General features: G+C 37.5%; 2 protein-coding genes across 4 annotated transcripts in view; both read right to left on the reverse strand.

Annotated features, from left to right (window-relative positions):
* Window positions 1-536: 536 nt before the first annotated feature.
* On the reverse strand, window positions 537-3,584 carry RPS13 (ribosomal protein S13). Its single transcript, XM_065881425.1, has 6 exons — window positions 3,520-3,584; window positions 3,327-3,375; window positions 2,833-2,911; window positions 1,720-1,889; window positions 1,247-1,347; window positions 537-616 (listed from the first exon to the last, which is right to left on the reverse strand). Exons 1-6 carry the CDS (start codon window positions 3,540-3,542, stop codon window positions 583-585), a joined length of 456 nt encoding a protein of 151 aa, XP_065737497.1. The 5' UTR covers window positions 3,543-3,584; the 3' UTR covers window positions 537-582.
* Window positions 3,585-12,896: 9,312 nt separating this feature from the next.
* PIK3C2A (phosphatidylinositol-4-phosphate 3-kinase catalytic subunit type 2 alpha) overlaps window positions 12,897-23,690 on the reverse strand; it is a 70,709-nt gene continuing 59,915 nt past the window's right edge. For all 3 annotated transcript variants that reach the window (XM_065881373.1, XM_065881374.1, XM_065881371.1), the window contains 11 exons: window positions 23,196-23,332; window positions 21,570-21,739; window positions 20,614-20,770; window positions 19,824-19,933; window positions 17,985-18,192; window positions 16,665-16,789; window positions 15,570-15,687; window positions 15,404-15,476; window positions 14,958-15,067; window positions 14,745-14,870; window positions 12,897-13,079 (listed from right to left, as the gene is read on the reverse strand). In XM_065881373.1, the coding sequence (XP_065737445.1) occupies window positions 12,897-13,079; window positions 14,745-14,870; window positions 14,958-15,067; window positions 15,404-15,476; window positions 15,570-15,687; window positions 16,665-16,789; window positions 17,985-18,192; window positions 19,824-19,933; window positions 20,614-20,770; window positions 21,570-21,739; window positions 23,196-23,332 (1,517 nt within the window). The remainder of the gene's footprint in view (window positions 13,080-14,744; window positions 14,871-14,957; window positions 15,068-15,403; window positions 15,477-15,569; window positions 15,688-16,664; window positions 16,790-17,984; window positions 18,193-19,823; window positions 19,934-20,613; window positions 20,771-21,569; window positions 21,740-23,195; window positions 23,333-23,690) is intronic.

Here is a 23,690-nt window from a genome sequence, read left to right on the forward strand (position 1 = left end):
GACAACACCCAGCTAAGTAAATTTTGTCCTAACCCATCCAAAAGTTGCAAGGCTCAGGGAGCTAAGCTCATCTCATAGTTCTTCCTGTTCCCTGAAGCCCTTCTTCCTCATCTTTAAGCCTCACCCACAGGACTAGGACCAAATAATTGCTTCCTAAGTCCCTCCATACTAAAAATGCCCTCCCCTCCAGATGCTTTCAAGTGTATTTCTGGTATTTCAATGTAGATAACATCACAGATCTACCTCAAATACATCAAATGTATCAAAATTACTTAGAAACATTTTTGCCATGACATCAAAACAGCAAGTCACCACCTCCTAGTCTCTTCCAATACCTACCCACTTTGTACACAGAAATCACCATGAAGTTATAAACTGCTCAACTAGTTTGAGCAGTGAAGGGATGTAACGGATAGATGCTATCTCATTGCTCCCTGTGGAATCACCCAGTTCTAATTCTGCTAACACACGTCCACGTCAAAAAAGATAAACACACAAACCACTGAATTTTTTTAGGGAAAGAAATACAAAACATGTTTCTAGTTAAACAATGATTTTATTGCTTGAGTACAACATACAATTTTATGCAACCAGGGCAGAGGCTGTGGATGACTCGCTGAAAAGGAATAAAAAGGGGGGGGGGGGGATGAGAAGAGCTAGATTAATAAAAGTCCTCCATATTCATTCCAAGAATCTCCAAAAACTACGAGAGCTATTTCCTAACAGCTAAAATAAACCCCAAATATATAAATGCACCAACAGCTCAGTTCCTGAATCAGTTCATTATGATCAAGCATAATATGAAGATGATCACTCAGACATCCGAAGAAGAACTGGCCAACATAAGGAAATACCTTTCTGGTGGAAACTCCAAATGTCTGGAAATTAGTCATTATAGTGAGCTATCTATGCAAAAATTAAGACAACATAAGCACCTGGGAGCAGAGGTAAGAACTGAAACTTTACCCACAATCTAGAAGCGATTCAAAGGGCTTGCTTGTGTTCTAAATCAGTGGTCTACAGAATTATGGCCCTTTGTCTTTGTAAAAAGTTTCAATGGAACACAGCCATGTCCACCTGTTTATGTATTGTCTATGGCTGGTTTCTTGCTATAATCAGAGTTGAAAGAGTAGTTGACCATAGAACCACAGTCTAAAACATTTACTGTCAGGCCTTTTACTATAATTATTACTATTTAATATCTGACCAACTCCTGTTCTTGTTAACAAAAGGGGTCAATACTTACTATTTCCAATTGGGGGGGAGGACTCGTTTGGTCTTGTAATATCGAGCCAATCGGTGAATACGGCTCTCAATCAGAATCAGACGGAATTTGGCATCTTTATCCTAAAAATAGACAGAATTCAGGAAAACCACTCAAAACTAAACATTATTTTAACAGTAGAATATATAGACACCACGTACTTTAATGAGAAGTTACCCAGTGTCCCTTAACAGAACCACAGGCTAGGGTTCATGTGGCTAGATTAAGTCCTTAAGGGAATTTAGGGAGCCAAAGCTCCCCCTGCAAATCTCTCCCGGTGGAACTTTTATTTCAAAGCAAACAGTGTGATTTGTTTGTGCCCTAACCCACCCTGGAACTTTTATTTCAAAGCAAACAGTGTGATTTGTTTGTGCCCTAACCCACCCTGGATAATTCAAATCACATGCATTATATTTTACTGAAATGAATTAGAACAAGTAGTCCTCTTCTCTTACCTTTCTGTTTCTCTCGAGATGCTTTCGAACAGCAACAGCTTTCTTAATTAAATGATAGAGATCCTCAGGAAGATCAGGAGCAAGTCCTTTGGACTTAAGAATTCTCAAGATTTTATTGCCTGTCACAAAACGTACTTGTGCAACACCATGTGAGTCTCTCAGGATTACACCTGAAAAGGGAATAATATAAATTCCCACACCAAACATACAAATTGAAGCATGTGACGTCAAGGCTCTGAGACCAAGTCACTTTCCAAGCTTCCCATCTGTAAAACAAGGCTTACTTTTATACATCAGACACCGACATTAGACTGCATGCAAAGCTCACTCAGACAGCCAAGGAAGGTTTACCCAACACTAAGGAAAACCCTTGTGGTGGAAACTGCGAATGTTCTAAGACCATCATCATAGTCAGCTATTGCATTACAGGTCACCAAAGGAATCAAGGAGATTCTTCAAAACAGCACCATCTGACTACTTGACAGTCTATTTATTATGTATCTCCTATTGTGTGCAATACCTCCACTAGTCTGTAAACTCCAGAAGACCAAGTTGCCCTTTTTTTGATTACTTTATTCTCAGGATACAGAATCACATAGCAGGCAAACATTCACTGAATGAAGCCATTTGCACAAAGTCACACACAGCTGAGGTTCAAACCACATCTAACTGTGAGAAAGTGAAGAGCACTCTGAGTAGCCAATCCCAATTTCTCCATTAACACCTGTGTGATTTGGTGCGTGTTACACAGCTGCAATGTGCCTCAGTGCCTCAACTTAAGATGAAGAAAACTAGTATTTATTTGAAAGTACGGCTGTCAGAATTAAACAACGTCAGCATATGTAAAGTGCTTAGAACCATGCACCTAGGAGAGTGCCTAGGCCAAAGAAAATACTCATTAAATTTTGGAACACATTTTACTCATTTTACCGCCTTCCAAGTAAGAACCTGAGAGTTCAGCAAATGAAGACTAGGCCTCGGTCATCATCAACAGTAAAGCAAGGAAAACGAGCAAAAGATTTTCAAGCCACGTGTGAGACGTTTGCCCCGAGTCTTCTTCAGCAGGTTACACGAGGGCAAGCGGAAGGGGCTGCATTAAACAAAAACACTCACCTATTTGCGAGGGAGTCAGGCCCTTCTTGGCCAATTTGTAGATCTGCTCCTTCACGTCGTCAGACGTCAGCTTCAGCCACTGTTTATGGTAAAGAAAGCGGCTTTAAGACGAGAAACCAGAGATGGAACCGAAACACAGCGGTCCCCTCCACCTTCAAAACCGCGCTCCTGGGCTTCCCTAGTGGCGCAGTGCTTGGGAGTCCGCCTGCCGGTGCAGGGGACACGGGTTCGTGCCCCGGTCCGGGAGAATTCCACATACCGCGGAGCGGCTGGGCCCGTAAGCCATGGCCGCTGAGCCTGCAGTTCCGGAGCCTGTGCTCCGCAACGGGAGAGACCGCAGCAGTGAGAGGCCCGCGTACCGCAAAAAAAAACAAAAACAAAAACAAAAAAATCGCGCTCCTTATGCACACGTGGTTACCATCCCCGCGCCGCTTCCCCCAAGCAACGAATGGCACCCCCTCCCGGCCTCTCCCCGGTCCCCGCGCGCTACTTACAGTGGGGACGCTGCGGCGGTAGGGTAGAGCCGACTGGGACAGGCCCTTCCTGGGGAGAGAAGCAGTTTCGGGGTGAGAAAATCCCTGCCACAGCAGCCCAGAACCTAACCCCCTCGACCCGCTGCCCACAGTCCCTCTTTCCCCCCCATTCCCGGGCCCAGCCCTAGCAACCCGTTCACAAACCCGAGCTTACCCGGGAGCATGCATACGGCCCATGATGGCGGCGGTGCGGTAGCAAGAAAGAGAGAGCGGGTGGGAGCGCCGAAGGAAGCTACCCTGCACGCCGGAAGTGACCTCACACGTCTTCGCTTCCTCGCCGGCAGGAGGCGGAGCTGCGCTGCGTGTTTCCCGGCGACCGCGTGACTACATATCCCGAAAAGCACTTCAACGTGGACTACACATCCCGGCATGCATCGGTGTTTGAGGCGGTGCTAGACTAGAGAAGGGGAAAAAGAGTCCGCCTCCAGCCTGGGCTGTGGGCTCGTTAGAAGTGCTGCTTGCGTCGAGGTTGTTCAGGTTCGGATGCCGGACTGGGAGTGCGAATGGAACAGATATGGCTGCAGAGATTAGTAGACTTGGTCCCCGCCCTTAAAGAAGGCCGTTATCTGCGCCCCCGCCGCCCAGCGAATTTGGGCGTCAGAAGTTCAGCCCTACACAATTGTTCATCCACTCACCAGTGCCAGGCCTTGCCTTGGCACTGGATACCTCAGAGTCTGTCCCTGCCCTTAAAACATTCACATGGGGGAATTCCCTGGTGGTCCAGTGGTTAGGACACCGCCCCCTCACTGCCAAGGGCCTGGGTTTGGTAACTGGTCGTGGAACTAAGATCTCACAAGCTGCGCTGCGGAGCCAGAAAATACATACATACAAAAAATTCGCAGGTACAATACCAAGGTGATGAGTGCTACATTGGAAGTAATGGTAGTGGCTGCCGCCTAGCCAAGAGTAACATTTCTTATTTCTACTCCTAATCTTTCAGGGGAGGGGTCACTGACTACAGAGAAGTCAGATCCTGGCCTCTGTCATCTCAATGAGGCCCTCCCTGAGGAAAACCATTCCCTTTAAAGTAGTTCTTTTCCCTCCCAACACAGTATCCTACTGATTATCCTCATAACATATAGTCTGTCATTTTCCTTTATTTATTTTTAAAATCCCATACTCCTTCCCTCTGCCTTCGCTATTGGTAACCATGTTTGTTTTCATGTCTGTGAGTGTTTCTGTTTTGTAAATAAGTTCATTTGTACTATTTTTTAGATTCCACATAAAAGTGATACCATATAATATTTGTCTTTCTGTCTGACTTAGTATGATAATCTCTGGGTCCATCCATGTTGCTGAAATGGCATTATTTCATTCTTTATGGCTAACATTCGATTGCATATATAGATATATATATATAGATACAAAAACATCTTTATCTGTTCATCTGTTGATGGACACTTAGGTTGCTTCCATGTCTTGGCTACTGTAAATAGTGCCACTATGAACATTAGGATGTGTGTATCTTTCCAAGTTAGAGCTTTTGTCTTTTCCAGATATATGACCAGGAGTGGGATTGCTGATCATATGGTAACTCTATTTTTAATTTTTTAAGGAACCTCCATCCTGTTTTCCATAGTGGCTGCACCAATTTACATTCCTATCAACAGTGTGGGAGGAATCCCTTTTCTCCACACCCTCTCCAGCATGTATTATTTGTAGACTTTTTGATGATGGCTATTCTAACCGATGTGAAGTGATACTTAATAGTTTTAATATGCATTTCTTTAATAATTAGCGGTGTTGAGCATCTTTTCATGTGCCTATTGGCCATCTGTATGTCTTCTTTGGAGAAATGTCTGTTTAGGTCTTCTGCCCATTTTTTGATTGGACTGTTTGTTTTCGTTAGAGTTGTATGAGCTGTTTGTATATTTTGGAAATTAAGCCCGTGTCGGCTGCATCATTTGCAAATATTTTCTCCCATAGGTTGTCTTTGGTTGATTTGGTTTATGGTTTCCTTTGCTATGCAAAAGCTTATGTTTGATGAGGTCCCATTTGTTTATTTCTATTGCCTTGGGAGACTGACCTAAGAAAATATTGCTATGATTTATGTCAGAGAATGTTTTGCGTATGTTCTCTTCTGGGGAGTTTTATGGTGTCATGTCTGATATTAAGTCTTTAAGCCATTTTGAGTTTACTTTTGTGTACGGTGTGAGGGTGTATTCTAACTTCATTCATTTACATGCAGCTGTCCAGCTTTCCCAGCACCACTTGCTGAAGAGACTCTTCTCCATTGTATATTCTTCCCTCCTTTGTCGAAGATTAATTGACTGTAGGTGTGTGGGTTTATTTCTGGGCTCTCTGTTCTGTTCCATTGATCTGTATGTTTGTTTTTGTGCTTTCATTTTTCCTTTCTAGTTGCTTGTTTGGTTGTCTGCCTCCAATAAATGTGAACTCTTAGATTGTTCATTGCTTTCACCTCCAGCACCAAGAACAGTGCCTAACTAGGCAGTCAATAATATTTTTAAAGAATGAATCTAAAGAAGTAATTTTTTCCTCATGAAGATGTGTAGACTACAAACTTTATTTCAGGAGGCATAGTGGGAAGAGTAAGATTTGGCAATCTAGACCTGGATTACCATACATCTGTGTGTGATTTGGATCAAATCACTTTCTTATTTATACATGAGGTTTTTGAGTACTCAAGCATTGCCAGAATGATTTGCCCTCAGCCCGCTAACTTATCACACTTATGTCCTGTAGTAGAATGATTTGAAGGATATCTGTGATATAACCAATACTAGTATTGGATTGTTTTGAGAATACCACTCTCGTTTAAAAAAAATCAGTTGTTAAAAAGACCATACAATTTTTCTAATAAGGATATAGGAACTCAAATATTTATTCATGGTATAGGAATTATAACTATTGTTTCAGGGTTTTTTGTTTGTTTTAGTCATGTTTAAGCCCTCCACTAGTTTTCAATTCTTTATCTGGCCATGTTTGTATATTCAGTAATAATAAAGATAAAATATGATGTGTATAAATTTTAATCAAATGATATTTACCTTCTATTGCCTTTAAATGTGGCATGCTTTTTGGAGAACTTGTTAATTAAAACCTTCTGATTTTTCAAAGACAAAAAAGGGGAAATTATAATTTCACTATCTAAAAAAATAGTCAGTGTTAACACATTTATTAAAGGCAGAGGTTCCATGATCAAATGGTTTCTAAAAATTGATCGTATGAGCTTCTAAACATTTTATTGAGGTAAAATTCACATACCATAAAATCCACTAGAGTAACCATTTTAAAGTGTATAATCCAGTGCCTTTTAGCACATTTACAGTGTTGTGCAACCATCACCACTAATTCCAGGAATTTTCACTAAAAAGCTTTCTGGGCTTCCCTGGTGGCACAGTGGTTAAGAATCCACCTGCCAATGCAGGGGACGCGAGTTCAAGCCCTGGTCCGGGAAGATCCCACATGCCGCAGAGCAACTAAGCCCGTGCGCCACAACTACTGAGTCTGCGCTCTAGAGCCCGTGTGCTACAGCTACTGAAGCCTGCGCACCTAGAGCCTGTGCTCCACAACAAGAGAAGCCACCGCAATGAGAAGCCCGCACACCGCAACGAAGAGTAGACCCCGCTCGCTGCAACCAGAGAAGAGCCAGCGCGCAGCAACGAAGACCCAACGCAGCCACAAAAAAAAATAATTTTTTTAAAAAAAGCTTTCTATTCTAGACAAATACCATATGATATCACTTATATGTGGAATCTAAAATATGACACAAATTAACCTATCTATGAAACAGAATCAGGGACACAGAGAATAGACTGGTGGCTGCCAAGGGGGAGGATAGGAGTGGGAGTTTGGGATTAACAGATGCAAACTGGTATATATAGAATGGATAAACAACAAGGTCCTACTGTATAGCACAGGGAACTATAGTCAATATCCTGTGATAAACTATAATGGAAAAGAATATGAAAAAGAATGTATATATATATGTATAACTGAGTCACTTTGCTGTACATCAATAACAACATTGTAATTCAACTATACGTCAATAAAAAATAAATCTAAAAAAAGCTTTCTGTTCTTTAAGCAATCACTCTTCAGTATCCCGTCCCCCACAGTCCCTGGCAACCACTAATCTGCTTTGTCTCCTTGGATTTGCCTATTCTGGACTTTTCATATAAATTAAATCATACAGTATGTGGCTTTTTATATGTTGTTTCTTCCATTAGCATGTTTTCAAGGTTCATCCATATTGTAGTTATGTATCAATGCTCCATATCTTTTAATGGCTGAATAATATTTCATCATAGGGATATAACATTTTGTTTTATCCATTCATCAGTTGTTGGATATTTGGCTTGTTTCTACTTTTTGACCACTATGAATAATGCTGCTATGAACATTTGTGCACAAGTATTTGAGTACCTGTTTTCAGTTCTCTTGGAGATTACATACCATATGAATTGCTGGGGTCATAGGGGTAACTATATTTGTATGTATGTATGTATATATGTATGTATTTATTTTTGGCTGCGTTGGGTCTTCGTTGCTGCGCGCGGGCTTTCTCTAGTTGCAGCGAGTGGGGGCTACTCTTCCTTGCAGTGCGCGGGCTTCTCATTGCAGCGACTTCTCTTGTGGTTGAGCACAGGCTCTACGCGCGCAGGCTTCAGTAATTGTGGCACGTGGGCTCCAGTAGTTGTAGCTCACGGGCTGTAGAGCACAGGCTCAGTAGTTGTGGCACATGGAATTAGTTGCTCCGCGGCATGTAGGATCTTCCCGGACCAGGGGTCGAACCCGTGTCCCCTGCGTTGGCAGGTGGATTCTTAACCACTGCACCACTGGGGAAGCTATGTTTAACTTTTTGAGAACTGCCAGTGTTTTCCACAGCAGCTGGCACCATTTTACATTCCTACCAGCAGTGTATGAGGGCACCAATTTCTCCACATCCTCACAAACACGTAACTTTTTAAATTCTAGCTATCCTAGTGGGTGTGAATTGGTATCTCAATGTAGTTTTGTATTTCCCTAATGACTGAGATATTGAGCATCTTTTCATGTGATTGTCGGCCATTCTGGAAAAACATCTGTTCAAAAGTCCTTTGCCCATTTAAAAATTGAGTTTGCTTTCTCTTGAATTTTAAGAGTGCTTTATGTATTCCAGATACCAGGTCCTTATCAGGTATATGTGAATATTCTCTCCAATTCTGTGAGTTGTCTTTTTACTTTATTAATAGTGTCCTTGATGCAGTTTGTAATTTTGATGAAAACCAATCTATTTTTCTTTTGTTGCTTGTGCTTTTTGTGACATAAGAAACCCTGTCTAATTCTAGGTTACAAAGATGTACACTTATGTTTTCTTCTAAGAATTTTATAATTTTAGTTATGTTTAGGTCTTTGATCCATTTTGAATTAATTTTTGTATATGTTGTAAGAGTCCTATTTCACTTTTTTGCATGTGGTTATCTAATTGTCTCAGCCCCATTTGTTGAAAAAGAACTATTCTTTCCACATTGATCCTGGCAGTCTTGTGTCTTTTCTGGATCATGATTCAAATAAACAAACCAATAAAAACCAAATAGAAGTGAAAAATACAATAACCCAAATTAAAAACTCAATGAATGGGTTAAACAGTTGAAGAGAGAAGTAGTGAATTGGAAAAGAAGTCACAATAAATTATTCAGAACTGAAGAAAGTTAACTGATCCATAGGCTTAAGAATCCTAAATAGAAAAAAAAAAAGATATCTACACCTAGGCACATCATCATTAATATAGATCAAACAAAATTAGCCCTAAGGTAATAATTATTGAAGGTGTGTGACAGGATTCATTCATGGAGTTCATTATACTGTTGTCTAACTTTGTCTAAAATTTGCGTGATAATGTGTTTCAACACAGTAAGGGTAAAATAAAATTGTTTTGTTTCTGACACAAACTGAGTTTATCAACCAAAGAAACTGGCTCTAATTAAGTTATTGCTCTTTCATGGTCTCTGGCCCTTTTACATGTTATCTCTAGGATCAGAGAACCACAACCTCACTGGTATCATTCCAGGATGGAGGTATGGTATTAAGAATCTACATTCTCTGTTCTGAAGATAGTATAGTAATAGCCATGCTATAGACATACTTAATATTTAAGTAAATTACCAAAGGCCAGGGACCATACTCACAGAAGCATTTCACTTCTATGAAATGGTGATGGGGCTCTAACAAAGTGGCAATCCAGACCTTCCACGAACCACACTTAGAAGTCAGACACTCTATTTGGACATTTTTAGGGGCAGATCACAGGCCAGTTCTGAAATTCAGGATTATCTGAATCTAATAAACTCCTGGGTTGGATGCAAAGAATAGCAACAGTGAGCTCATACCAGAGTTTTGAACCAAAAATGTTAATATGTGGATGAGGAAAGAAATCATAGCATGGGGACTTCCCTGGTGGTCCAGTGGTTAAGACTTTGCCTTCCAACGCAGGAGGTGTGGGTTTGATCCCTGGTCAGGGAGCCAAGATCCCACATGCCTCGCGGCCAAAAAACCAAAACATAAAACAGAAGCAATAATGTAACAAATTCCATAAAGACTTTAAAAATGGTCCACATCAAAAAAAAATCTTAAAAAAAAAAAGAAATGATAGCAGAGTTCCTTTGTTCCAGAAATATTTTAATACAATTGTAGTACAGTTATGAAGTCACATTCAATCCACTGAATATATTCAAGGTATTAATAAAAATATTATACATCTTTATTAACTACCTTAACATAATTAAAGTATTTGGTTCTTACAGATGAGACTAACTGCCATATTTATTCATATTTGTATTGCTAGTCAAACAGCATGTAAGTAAATCCGTGGATTATGGTAGTGGGGCTTGATTCCTTTTTGATCTGAAGTCTAAGTATCAAATTTAATGTTTTCTTTTTTAAATGCCACATGAATCCTAGAAAGAACAGTCAACCAATTTAAGGCAAGATATTGAAACTTTTACACAACATTAATTTGAAAAGATAAAAGAATACTTTATCAAAGATCATACATGCCTTAACATTTAGATACCTACAGATTCTTATAAAGGCAGTAATAAAAACATCAGTGCAAGTTCTACATTGGGTTCCTCAGTAGAGAAAATAATAGGTTCTTCGAGTAAACCATTATTTTCAAATCCCAAAGCACTGCGAGGGTAAAAAATTCTTTTGGTGTACGACTTAGGCATAACTATTTTTACTCAGTAAAGACAGGTATAAAACACTGTGATTATACATAAAAATTAGTGTCTTGGCTAGTTTGTTTAAACTTTTGTTTCAGATTTACTTTAATGCAAGCTTTAAAAAGTGTTTTAAAAAACCATTTAAAAATTTACTGAGAGTAAGTAGTGCAAAGAGGCGCCTCTGTCATTTTTTGTTTGTTTTTGGTAAGGGCTGAAGATTAGCATTCACAAAGAAATAACTTATATTTAAAATATATTTAACGTGTGTTTTTTTAATGACCAAAGAAGGCACATAATGAGTTAAATTAAGAGAAAGATTACCACTTGTTTTGAACTCTGGTTAACTATACAGAGTGTGTAATATACATTTTTGGTTAAAAAGTCCATATTTCTTGTAATTGAAAAGTGACATCACATTTTCTAACTCTACTATTTGTATAAAAGACACTGCTATAACAGATTGCAAACAGGCAGTATACACTGAGTCCAAGTAACAGTGACCTTTTACCAAGACAGTACTTTTTTTTCTTTTTTTTTTTTTAACAGTGGCTAAGTGACAATTCATGGAATGGAATTAGGTCTTAAAAACAAGTGAAAATATCTAGTACTTCTTCACATTTGCAAAGCTACTTACACACTTTAAGGAAATGTTAACTGTATGTGGAAAAAGCAAATAAACAGCGGTGTTTTGATCTGCCTTTTAATTAACTTATTAAATAGACAACACATTTTAATATAAAAAAAGACATTCATATATCATACGGGGTTTCCTACAAGTGGACCATTAGTGTTAGGCACCAAAAATTTCAAGTTTTTTTTTTAACCTGTCCCACTGATACATTCTCAACTCTTCTTTGTCTGCTCTGCAGGTATCACCATTTACATTAAACATTTGCACAGTTTATAAAAATTCTGTTCTGGGCAACTGAATCGGAGATTGTCCTTCCTTTCTTGGTATTTTTCATTGAATATTTTGTCAGTTATCTCACAGCAACTAGATTGCTACAGTCTCTTACCACTTAAAAGTGAATTCCTATTCTAGCCATGAGAATTAATTTTATATATACCTATTTATCCAAACTAAACACAAAATTATGTGTGAAGTTGAATGAATAATAAAAGTGAACCCTGTTCTTAATGGTTACTATAGAATGATTTCAATCATGTCCCTTATGATTCTAAATCTCATATATTAAGGAAAGTAATTCATGCGAATGTAAAATGTTTACAAAGGTAAGTAAGACAGTGTACAAGACAAACTGTGCCATAAAGGTCTACATTAAAATTTAGTCTGGACCCTAGAGTTCTTGTCCTGGGCCTCTTGTGAAGAGTCTGCCCTACTCGTGGAGTTCTTCTACCGAACAGGAATGGACACTTGAGGGAATATTTTCTCTCATTTAATGAGGGGTGGAGTATAGATATATGGAGGTAAAATTACCAAACTTCAGTTCACCCTCCTGAGAATATATGTAGGATTATAATGGAATGATGGAATATAGTGTACATCTATGTTGATTAATCTCATTCAGTTACTGGGCAACGAAAACATAAAACAAATGGCTGATGTTTAAATAACTAATAAGTCACACATCTGAAGTACAGAAAATGATCTATCTGTGGGAAAAGCATTAGTAAATTTACATTAATTTCTTGTCTTTAATAAAAAGGGAGTCAAAACTACTTACTATTAAGTCAGGAAAAAACTCAGAATGAAGTGCCAGAGAAGCATATGAAGTTAAGGCACCATTATTTACAACTTCAGTGATTGGCACTTATTCTGAAAAAGGTTTTAAAGACATGAATAATAAAAAGCAATGTTATTTTCCCCTACTTCTATAAACTACTTAGTAGTTCTTAACATAACTATTTATTATTTGTGCTTTGCTTTTCAGCCCTGTGAATAGCAGCTGCATTTTATGGTAACACCCTGCCCCTTTCCTCTCCTTTGGTGTTTGTGAACATACACAGTGGTAAAGGCTGTAAAAGGTGCAAAACAGGAAAACAAACATGCTATGTCTGTGTAAGAAACAATGCAAAATAGATGGTTGAACTGACAATACTATCAGACCACACTAAAGCTATTACTCAAGAAAGGATTAACTCCTTCACCAACTCAAAGTCTTTTTCAGGACTTATTATATATTAAGTTTAGGATTTACAGCATTCTATACAATGACTTTAAAACAGCAATGGAGTCAACAAATTCATAAAAGTTAAGTAACTGTTGGTCCAACAGATGTGTTGAAATGCAGCAAGTACATTTACTTTATAATTTCTGTCCAGTATAAAAATATTATACAAAGTTCACGTGTGTCTGCACATGTTTATAACTATTCTTGCTTCCAAAGCTCAGAAATTCACTAGCTTACAAATAGGTTGCTGCAGTCAGCTGATACCACTTAACTGTCTCTTTGCTTAAGTTGAAATCTTTCAAAGGCAGGGTTATTCCACCCAAGAAAAAATTCTCCCGCAGAGATTCTGCACTGAGTACACTTAGCTGAAGTTCTCTCTGTCTTAGGGTTTCTTTGCTATATCCACTGTACACAAGCTATAGCAAAGGCAAAAAGAAACAGCAGATTACAAATTATTTATTTGTCCGGTTTCTAGGATTATTTTACATAAAAACATAAGTGAGATTATTAGTCAAAGAGTGACTACAACTAATGACATTGATTATGACATATCTGGTAGAATATGTCTCATACTTTAGATGCACATTTTGTATTTCAGGAGTCTTGGATTGTATTATCATTCCTCTGAGTGTCTGACAGGAATGCACAAAGCAGAAAATTATTATTAGCTAAAAACTAAAAACATGGTTTTTCTGAAATGGAGGTATGGGGAAGGAAAATTACATGGCAGCCTGCCTTAAGATAATTTAATAGATCATCTTTAAAAGAGAAATGGAAGGAAGAGAATGGAAGAAAAAGAGAGTAGAAGGAAGCAAGTTGGGATAGTATAATTGTAACTATTTTACAGAAAGTGAGGGACTAAAATTTCCTTTTGTTGTCTTTGTTGGATTTTATATACCATGAAGTGATAATTTCTGATTATCCATAATTCAGTGCAAAATCACCAATTACAAATGTAGTTTATAGCAAATCTGGAGTGTTGTAAGGTTATTCTCTTTCAAACACTGCATGCAACACAATTTTTTTCTTTTCAAGAAAGGCTCACCATAACTTCTGAGCAACATCTCCTTAATCTAGTTCTCACTGTTTGACTAAAAGAACTAAAAAAATGACCACATTTCAGTTTCTTGAAAGTATAACACTAACTAGAAGAAAAGCCTCTACTACTTTTTGAGAATAATACCAATTGGTCTTCTCCAAACATTTTATATGCTTTTAAAAAGGGCTGAAAGGGTATTCTGTGGTTTTAATAAATTTATAACCTTGATGAAACTTCAGAATTATTTGCTTCCAAATCTCTATCCAGACATTTTTGTGTGGATATAATGTTAATGTACACAAATAATGTGGTTATTATCCCAAACTAGTAGTTGACTAAGGGTTGGCGCATTTTAATAGATTAGTAAATTTGTAAGTTGACCATGAGTGGCTCAGCAAAGTCACAGTTCTGCTCCCCACGATTCAGCTGATGTTTCGCTTACTGCTTTCAGTTCAGATCACTCTATTTTACAAGAGTTGTTGACAGACTAAGACAAATTAGAAGGAGGATGATTTTGAAACTACCTCCTATCAAACCAAGGTAAAGGTCCTGAAGATGCTTCAACAGAATAAAGAGGAAGGGCATTTGAACTTCAGTTATCTCAAGGGCTGCCATGTAGAAGGAAGAACAGAGCATTTGTGTGGTTCCAAGAGGTACAACTGAGCATACAGGTGCAAACTAGAGGGAGTGAAGATTTCAGCTCAGTAAAGAAAATGATCTGAGAGTTGGAGCTGCCCCAAACAAACTGGATGGCCTGGAAGTATTTCAGCACAGATTAGACATCCACTTTTTGAAAGGGTTTAAGCACTAGAAGGGTAGTTGAATAATGGCCCCTAAGATCTTTTTAAAGCCTAAGGATCTATGATCAAAGGTTCAATTCTGCATCATTTTGTTAAATACCATTGGACTGCTAGTGGTTTGCCTTACTAGTACAATAAATAGTTCAGCTACTGATAGCTAAAAAATTTTAATTTAAAGTGCTTAAAATTAAAAATCTTAAAACAACAAATCTAGGAAATTTTTAGAAATTATTTTAACTTACCATTTCATTGAATGTCGGATTCCTAGTTTTTCGTGAAATTTTGGTTTTACGTTTGGATGTTTTGTGGGTATCTGGAAGTAGGTATGTCTTGACATATGGATTTGGGTCAGCCCCATCTTCAGTAACCTATAAAGAAAAGCATTCCCTTAACAGTAATGTTTCCTACCAAGGTACAGGTTTCCTCTACAGTCATCATTATTTGTAATCACTCACAAGATCTTTGATGTGCATCACCATGATGAAAAGAGTGCCATTTCGGTAAGAGACAGATAATTTCACTGCTCCTCCTATTTGGCCTGGAGTAGGACTGAAGGAACCTGCATCTGAAAATATAAATATGTTCATCTTTATTTTATGTTGCTTGCAGTGGTTCAAGCTGCAACAAAAGTTTTTGCTCTAATTCCAGGACCATCACGTGTTGGAGAAAAGAAGGTAAGAACCTGGTAGAACATTGATACACACTTCTTTAGTAATCACACTCCATTAGGAAAATTATGTTTATCCAGAAATCAACTAGCTTAGAAAGAATACCCTCCTCTCATTCTCACTGTTTACAGACAGTAACCCCACTGTCACTCTACCACATCCATCGAGAAGTTACAGACTTGCAGGTCATAGGGAAGTCATGAATTATCAATAAAGAGAAAAAATATTCTCACCGGCAGACCTAGCTACTCCTTCAGCTTTCTCATCACGAAGTAAAGGGTGGAAAAAGGTACAAACAAGATCACACTAAGGTGGAAGAGGGAAAAAAAAGACTCATTAATTTAAATACTATGCAGCACAGAAAAAAGTATGTTGTTATTTTTCAGTTAGGATAGTCACCTCTGCTACATCCGTTGAAGCACTCATCAAACTCTGTAAATAACTGTTTAACTCAATTTTTCTTTTGGCTGCTACATCTTTTATGTGTGTTCTCCCTAGAACCATCCTATTAGGAAAGCTACAAAAGAAAAAAAGGAGTGGAATTGAAATTATTTCATCTGGGAGAACTTATAGAATCAAGTATAATACTTAGAAATATTCTTTAAATACAAAGTGGAGTCTTAATTCACTATAAAGTTATTTTTGGATTTCTTTTCCAAGTACTAGAGACGAAACAGTTCAAGTATAGATTATCCTTTTATGACCTTGGTACAAAACGTACATTGCTAATATGCTTGGTACAAAACGTACATTGCTAATATGCATAGGTATTACTTATTTCCTACTTATTTTCTACTTATTTCTACTCAAGATTAATCATTCACAAATTTGCAGATCTTATCCTCCAAAATAATCATTATTCAATCAGCCACAGCTATCATTGATACCAGTAAAATCCACAAATGCCACAGGGCTCAAATCAAGTTCATCTTAACTCTGCTTATTTTGGGGGCAGTGGTGAAATGAGACTGCACATGGAAATAAACTCTGATACCCACTTTGCTGCCTCATTTTCAAAATCTAATCTTGAGAAGAATGGGAGCAATTCAACACAGGACATCTACTGGTCATTAGCTACCTTAAAAATGGAAGGTTTCCAAAGGGTATCAAATACAAACCTAAACACTAACATTTTGATTAGTGATCAGTGCCTCAGTTTATTGTTTTTCAGAGGAGCTCAGTATGGCCGTAACAGATTATTCCTGCAGTGATTTAGAAAGCTAGAAGTTTAAAAAAAAAGAAAGCTAGAAGTTTACACAAACATGTAAACTTAAACATCTTTTAAGTTTAAGATCTTAATCATTCATTCAAGAAAAACTCAGTTCCTTATGTCTAGTACTGTGTCAGGCTCTTGTGATACAAAGGAAAATTAGCTGCATACGGTCCATAGTACAGTATCTTACACTAGCTTAACACAAAGCTTTTGACCTATACTTGGTAATAAAGAAATTGTTTCCTATAAAACAAGATTAATGTACAAGGATGAGAACATACCCTGGTAACTTCCAAAGTGGAAAAATAATACTGAGCTTATTGTGAAGTTCCTGAAACTCATCAAATGTCCGGAACACAAATGATGGCTCAAGCTGTCCTTCCCTCAAAATTCGGACTACGTAAATCTGAAAAGAAATCACACCCCTGACACATTAGATTTATAATATAACCTTTCTTGATAGACAGTTTTCAGCTTGACCATTATATGTACCAAGTGCTTTTCACTTTGCAATATATATGTCACCAACAGGAAACAGCAAATATAAAAGTCAAGGTATTTATAGCATATCTAATTACATTCTAAGAGTAACCTTCTTAACTATTGTCTAAATAAATAAGAACTGGAATGTGAAAGTCATTCTATTTCTAGGGTTAAATATAAATGTCCTTCCAAATTTGTAAGTGTAGTGCATTTTCAGTGAAAATATTACGTTAATTCATTTATGAGAGCAAATGAGAAGGCAAAACTTAGGGTGACTGGGAGATGGGGGAAAACATGTCTTACTGGATATTTACACTATCAATATATTATAAAGTACTTAAAGAGTAAAATGCTGGTGCACAGAGAGTCAGATATATCTGCAGAAGACCAGAAATAAATTCAGGGATATAAACTTACTTTATTTAAAGGTGGCATTATAAATCATTGGGGGGAAAGAATGGACTATTCAGTTAAATGGTATCCTAAAATACTCAGTAAACATAAAAATTTACTAAGAATAGGTAAAAATCAAAATAGTGAAGTCACTTTTAAATTCTAGCAATTTGTCAAAAATTTAAAGGCTGACAGTGCTGTAAAGTTATCCAACAAAAATATTAGCACAAAAATAACAGCAAAAAAGATGATAATGCTATACTATTTGGGGCGGGGGGAGCACACTAAAGATCCTGTTTTTGTTCAAAAAACCCAACTTTATGTACATGTTTTACAATCATCCCTGGAGAGTGGAATGAGAACTTAGATTTTTACTTTACGTGCTTCTATATTGGTTGAGTTTGTTACACTGAGCAAGGTTTACCTTTGAAATTAAAAACGAAGATAAGGAAGGAGAAAAGCAAAATAGCACCACCCTTTCAGTCTTGTCTCTGAAAAGAAGAGTATCGTTTGTCCTTCATGCTTCTGGAGCAAATTTACCAAGAAATAAACACCAAAAAACAATTAGGGATGCTCCAAGTATACTTATTAATTTTTGGACCATCCATGGAAGAAAGAAGTATGAAAAGAACAAATGCTTGAACTTTAGCAGAGTCAGTGAAGGAAGTAGGAAAGGACAAAAATAATGCACGCATGAGTGTCTACAGATACAGAACCAAACTTACATAATGTTTATCTGGGTTGTACTTCTTATGGTAAGTGAAAACAGAGACTTCTTTGATTCGACCATCTTGTCTAAAGGAGTATGTTTTGGGTGAAAATGAAAGGATGGGCTCATCATTGGAAGGAAGACCAGAAAAACGCAACTGAGCAAGGTTGTGAATGAAGAAGTTAAACTTTGTGGCAATGCTTCCCAAACTTGATTCAATCAGCCTACGAGATAATCAGACAATGTGTTAACATTAAAGTTCGTAAGAAAACATTCTCAATTATTTTAACAATAAAAGATGAAAAACACTTTTATTCATTTAAAAATATTGAGTAGATTCTCACTTTGTCAAGGAATGAGAATCAAAAAGAGAGTCAAAAAGTAAAGGTCAGGGAACCTCACACAAAGATTTTTGCCTTGCTATGGAACTGAATGTTTGTGTCCCCCAAAATTCAAATGTTAAAGCCCCAACCCCACAGGGCCTTTATGGAGTTAGTGTCCTTATAAGAATGACTTTCTTCCTCCTTTTTCTTCTCCTCCCTCCTTCATCTTCAAGCTTGAACCCTCATCAGGAAGCAAATAGGCTGGCACCTTGATCTAGGACTTCCCAGGCTCCAGAACAATAAGAAGACTAATTTCCTTTGTTTAAGCCACCTTGTTTATGGTATATTGTTATGGCAGGTCAAGCCGACTAATACTTACATGCCTGCTTTATAGTTTTGCCCAGGGGAGCCAACAAATCTCAAAAAAACAAAACAAAACCCATCAATACCTAAATTATCAGGATTAGTTTGGAAGGCTATATAAAAGTCAGCTTCCTTCAATTCAATTCAGCCCAGACTCTTGAGACTAGGGAAGTCCAGTCCAGTGTTTTCTACCTCTTCTCCACTGAGAGGAAGAAGGCAAGAGAAAAAGGAAAGAAAAGAATATGAGCTCATGTGCTCCTCCCTGCTGTGGCGTTTAATGAGGTGGTACCACTAGTCTGTGACCAACCTGGTCACCAGACCTTTAGAACATATTTGCCAGGAAGATCTGCTTCTAAAGTAATAATCACAAGTTCAAATGCCACTTATTGGTACATGTGTTTCAAGTACTACATCATATAACAATTTACTACAGCAGTGACCCAGAGTTCACTGTTTAAGCACTTATGGTATCCATGAAAATTGTTATGGCAGAATCCTGAAGAATACATTAGTAGAGATATCATTTTAGAAAAAAACCTTGTATGTGATACTGTAGAAAATATGTTTTGCAGAAATGATTCATAAATGGGATGTTTAGAATTGAAATCATATACTAAATAAAACTTGAGATCTTTTTTTTTTCCCCCCCGGTACACGGGCCTCTCACTGTTGTGGCCTCTCCCATTGCGGAGCACAGGCTCCGGACGCGCAGGCTCAGAGGCCATGGCTCACAGGCCCAGCCGCTCCACGGCATGTGGGATCTTCCCGGACCGGGGCATGAACCCACTCTCAACCACTGCGCCACCAGGGAAGCCCCAAGATGATATTTTGAGAGAAGTAAATTTTTTTTTTTTGGCCGCGCCACACGGCTTGCTGGATCTTAGTTCCCCAACCAGGGATTGAACCCAGGCCACTGCAGTGAAAGCACCGAGTCCTAACCACTGGACTTCCAGGGAATTCCTGAAATAAATGTATTTTTTAAAGTGCTATTGCCGATGCTTCACATTTATTCAGTAAACAAACTTTTGATAAACCTATTTGCTGGTACTGTGAATCACAATTTTTTCCTATAAATCAGCATTTTGATATATAGCATTTGTTTAAACTAAGGAAAACAAATCAAGGTTAAGCAGTGTGTGCCTTCTCTAATATACTTAAATATACCTTACCTAGTAAAGAAAATTGTAGCTTCTGCATCTGTAGTTTGGGGTTGAAGTGCATCTCTAACATATTTCAAATCTTGAATACTTGTAAGTTCTGGTAACCCTGAAGGAATCATCTTTAGAAAGGATAAAAGGTTTGTGAGTTAAATTTTTTAAAAGTCTGTTCCTCACCCCTCCCTAAAAGCTGGCCAAGTAATCAGAAATAAAGCAAACAAACCAAAACAATCACAGTTTTAAAGAGTCTGTTAGTGTTTTAGGGACTGATTCTCTAATAAGAAAAATCTTGGCCAAGAAGATCAATTGTTGCAAGTCACAGCCAATTTATGGAATAAACGCTGTGAAATCCAGGTCTTTTGTGTAGTCCTCTGTTTCTACATCAATTTCAGTCACAATAATCATAGGGGTTTTTCTTGGCTTGTTTTTACTTAATATACAACCAGAAAAGCACGGAAATCTTAAAAGCACAGCTTAATGAATGTCCAAAATTTGAATACATCCAGATTAAGACATAAAACATTTACCAGCATCCCAGATGATACTCTCAGGGTCCCTTCCAGTTACTATTACTGCTCATCACCAGGGTACCCACTCTATCTAGTGACTTATTTTTTTATTTTATATAAATGGTGTCTGGCATATTTCACATGGCAGCAATTTTAAAATATTTCGGTAATAATATGACACTTGAAACTACAATAAGTTATATTCCAAAAATCACAAAATATCTATTTTTAGATACTGAAACACAGAACCATTCATTTAAAATTAATTAAATGCTTGTAAAGAACAGAGTTACCAGTGAAAGCAGGTTAAGAAAGAGGTTTGTTTGCTTTCTTATCAAGTTGTAGGCTTGACAGCAGAGGTCCACAAACAACTGGAAACGAATGGTGGGCTTCTCACCCCCATTAATGACATATGCCATATCAGAGGTCAGCACAAAAGGAGCCCGATCCCTATTTAAAAAGAAAGTACATACAAAATATTATTTACAGAAGATATTCAAATAAGTGCTATTGCTATTACATGGCTATTGAACTAAAGCTATCTGAGCCATAGCAGTTTCTAAGTGGGTAACTTAGTATCAGGCAGTTCTGAATTTGCATAATTCTTAAAAATTCACATTTCCCCAGGAAAGCCATCATATAATCTCCTTATTTAGGTAGAATTTATATATATTTCCAAGGTGATATTTATCAATCCACCCACAGCCAAACAGAGATCAAATATTAGTTACAAACAAATATAGAGAAAAAATTTGTACTCGTTGCCGTTATATAAATGGGAACACTTCTAATAGGTACCACTAACTAGATAAAATAAAATACACCTTAACTCATTTCAAAGGTTACACACACATACTCATTCTTTCTGTTACATGGTAAAGTCATCTTTTAGAGCCTTTTTCATCCCTAGTTACGCTCAAAGGGAGCTACAAGGCAAAGAACAGCAAGAAAAAAAGCAAAGTTTGGGGCATTAACTTGGTTTTTTTTTGAAGTTGATTTTTTAAAATTGTAGTTGATATACAATATTATATGTTACATGTATAATATAGAGATTCACAATTTTTAAAGATTACACTCCATCTATAGTTATAAAACTGGCTATATTCCCTGTGTTGTATATCTTTGTAGCTTATTTTATATGTGTACAAGTATATCCTTGTAGCTTATTTTATATGTAATAGTTGGGGACATTAACTTGTGAAATAGGAAGTGCCTCTATTTTCTTTAGCAATAATAACAATATTAGTACCTTTTGAAGCTACCAAACATCTGTGCGTGGCCCAAAAACTTTCCAAAGTCAATGTGAAACATGTGTCCTGTGCTTCGAAGCATTATATTGTCATTGTGTCGATCACAGATACCTAAAACATAGGTGGCTACACAGCATCCAGCACAAGAATAGATAAAATTCTCAGAAGCCTATAATAAAGACACAAAATTATCTTAGGAAAAAGATTATTTTTAAAGGAGGCAGGGTAACAAAGATTAAAGTAATTTATCACTCGTTGAAAACACTATTATAATCCACTTTCTCAATAGCTTGTAAACTGGGTTATGGTAGCAGAAGCCAGTTTTTCAAAAGCAAACACCCTTCTAAAGGTGGTTATTGCCCCTTCTCTCTAGATTTTGTCTTTCAACAAACAGGTAGAGATCCTGTCAGTCCCTACTTAGGGTACACTCTGCCTTTGACCATCTTTTAAGCATCGTGTTTGTGGAACCCTGCTCTTCACAGGCTCTGCTACTTACCACAAGTGGTAACATTGGGACAAAGATTAATCTAAATAAAGGAATATTTTTCCCCTTTTTTGGCTTGTAGGAATGGCATGTGTAAAGAAAGTAAGCTTATATCTTTAAACATCCAATAATATAATGAATGTGTCTTGTTGTCCATTTAGTGACCCCTTATGTGTCATCTGCAAGTTTCTCAAAGCTGGAAGACCTTCTTTCACTTTAGTCCTGCCTGTCCTGGGGATTAAATTAATAATATCACAAAGAAGGATACAAGTTGCATACAATGAGTATTTGTAAAGCAAATACTAAAGCACATGCATTTAATTTATTCTCAAGATACGACATTTCTGAACAGAACAGTCATGTGGCTCTACAGGTCCATGTGATTAATTTTATTCCATAACCCCCTAGAAATCTTTAGTGGTGATGATGATGATGACGATAACAGCATATGTTTACACAGCACTTATCACAAAACCAGGCATTGTACTAGTCTCTTTCTACACACACACCAGAGTATATGTGTGTGCGTATGTACATATTAAACTCATTTAAAATGCCACAACAGAACAATGATGTAAATATTATTATTACTGCTATTTTACGTATGAGAGAAACAAAAACAGAAAGATTATTTGCCCAAGATCACATCACTGTTAAGTAGCAGAGCCAAGATTCAAACCCAGGCAATGAGATTCCACTATGTTATATTCCCTCTTACTTAGCAAAGCACACAGAAGAGCCAAGTGCATGAAAAGCCATTCAAAGTATGTTACTTGACAATTATTTTGGGTCAAATAACTTATTCAGAATCACAGAGCCAATATTACTGTAAACAAATATTAGCTTCTTTCCCCAAACCACGAAGAATTAAGAAAAGCGAGAGCTCTTAAATAGTGTAAAAGACCAACAAAGAACAAAATTCCTCTACTTTATTTTCATAGGTCAACAGATAGCATTTGTATGTGTCTATCTGTAAATACGATACATTAATGATTTGACATAAACTAGGATCTCATTAAAATTGAGAAAAATTCACAACTTAAACTAAATGACTAGTCACCAGAGCTGGAAAATAAAAGCACTTAAGACCTATGTAACACATTTTTGACGGTAATTTAGAATACAGAGACTAGCTAATCACCTTTTCATATTCCTCTTCAGAGGGATTATATTTCCTCAGCCACTCTGCAAGTGGTTTATCTTTAAAGGATCCAGTCACACCATATTCCACTTGGATTTTCCTGAGGGTATCTGAAGCAGGAACTAGCTCCACCATGCCTTTAAAAACAAAACATTAAGATATGTGAAAATGTCTCCCCCACCCCAAATTTATAGCTTTTGATGTTTGACATAAGATACCAGCTAACAATCAACATTTAAAAAAAAGTCAACTCTGGCAGCCCATGCTAGAAAATGTGAGAAATCAAAATTATTTTTTATTTTCATAAGTACCCAAGATATAGGGCTTCCCTGGTGGCACAGTGGTTGAGAGTCCGCCTGCTGATGCAGGGGACACGGGTTCATGCCCCGGTCCGGGAAGATCCCACATACCGTGGAGCAGCTAGGCCCGTGAGCCATGGCCACTGAGCCTGTGCGTCCGGGGCCTGTGCTCCACAACGGGAGAGGCCACAACAGT

The sequence above is a fragment of the Phocoena phocoena genome, chromosome 8 (assembly GCF_963924675.1).
Source record: "Phocoena phocoena chromosome 8, mPhoPho1.1, whole genome shotgun sequence".
Taxonomy (NCBI): Eukaryota; Metazoa; Chordata; class Mammalia; order Artiodactyla; family Phocoenidae; genus Phocoena; species Phocoena phocoena.

Coding starts and splice junctions, on each gene's coding strand:
- RPS13 (XM_065881425.1), bottom strand. CDS start 3,542: ATGGGCCGTATGCATGCTCCCGG. Junction 2,912..3,326: donor ACCGCCGCAGCGTCCCCACT/GTAAGTAGCGCG, acceptor TACCATAAACAG/TGGCTGAAGCTGACGTCTGA. Junction 1,890..2,832: donor CCTGACTCCCTCGCAAATAG/GTGAGTGTTTTT, acceptor TTCCCTTTTCAG/GTGTAATCCTGAGAGACTCA.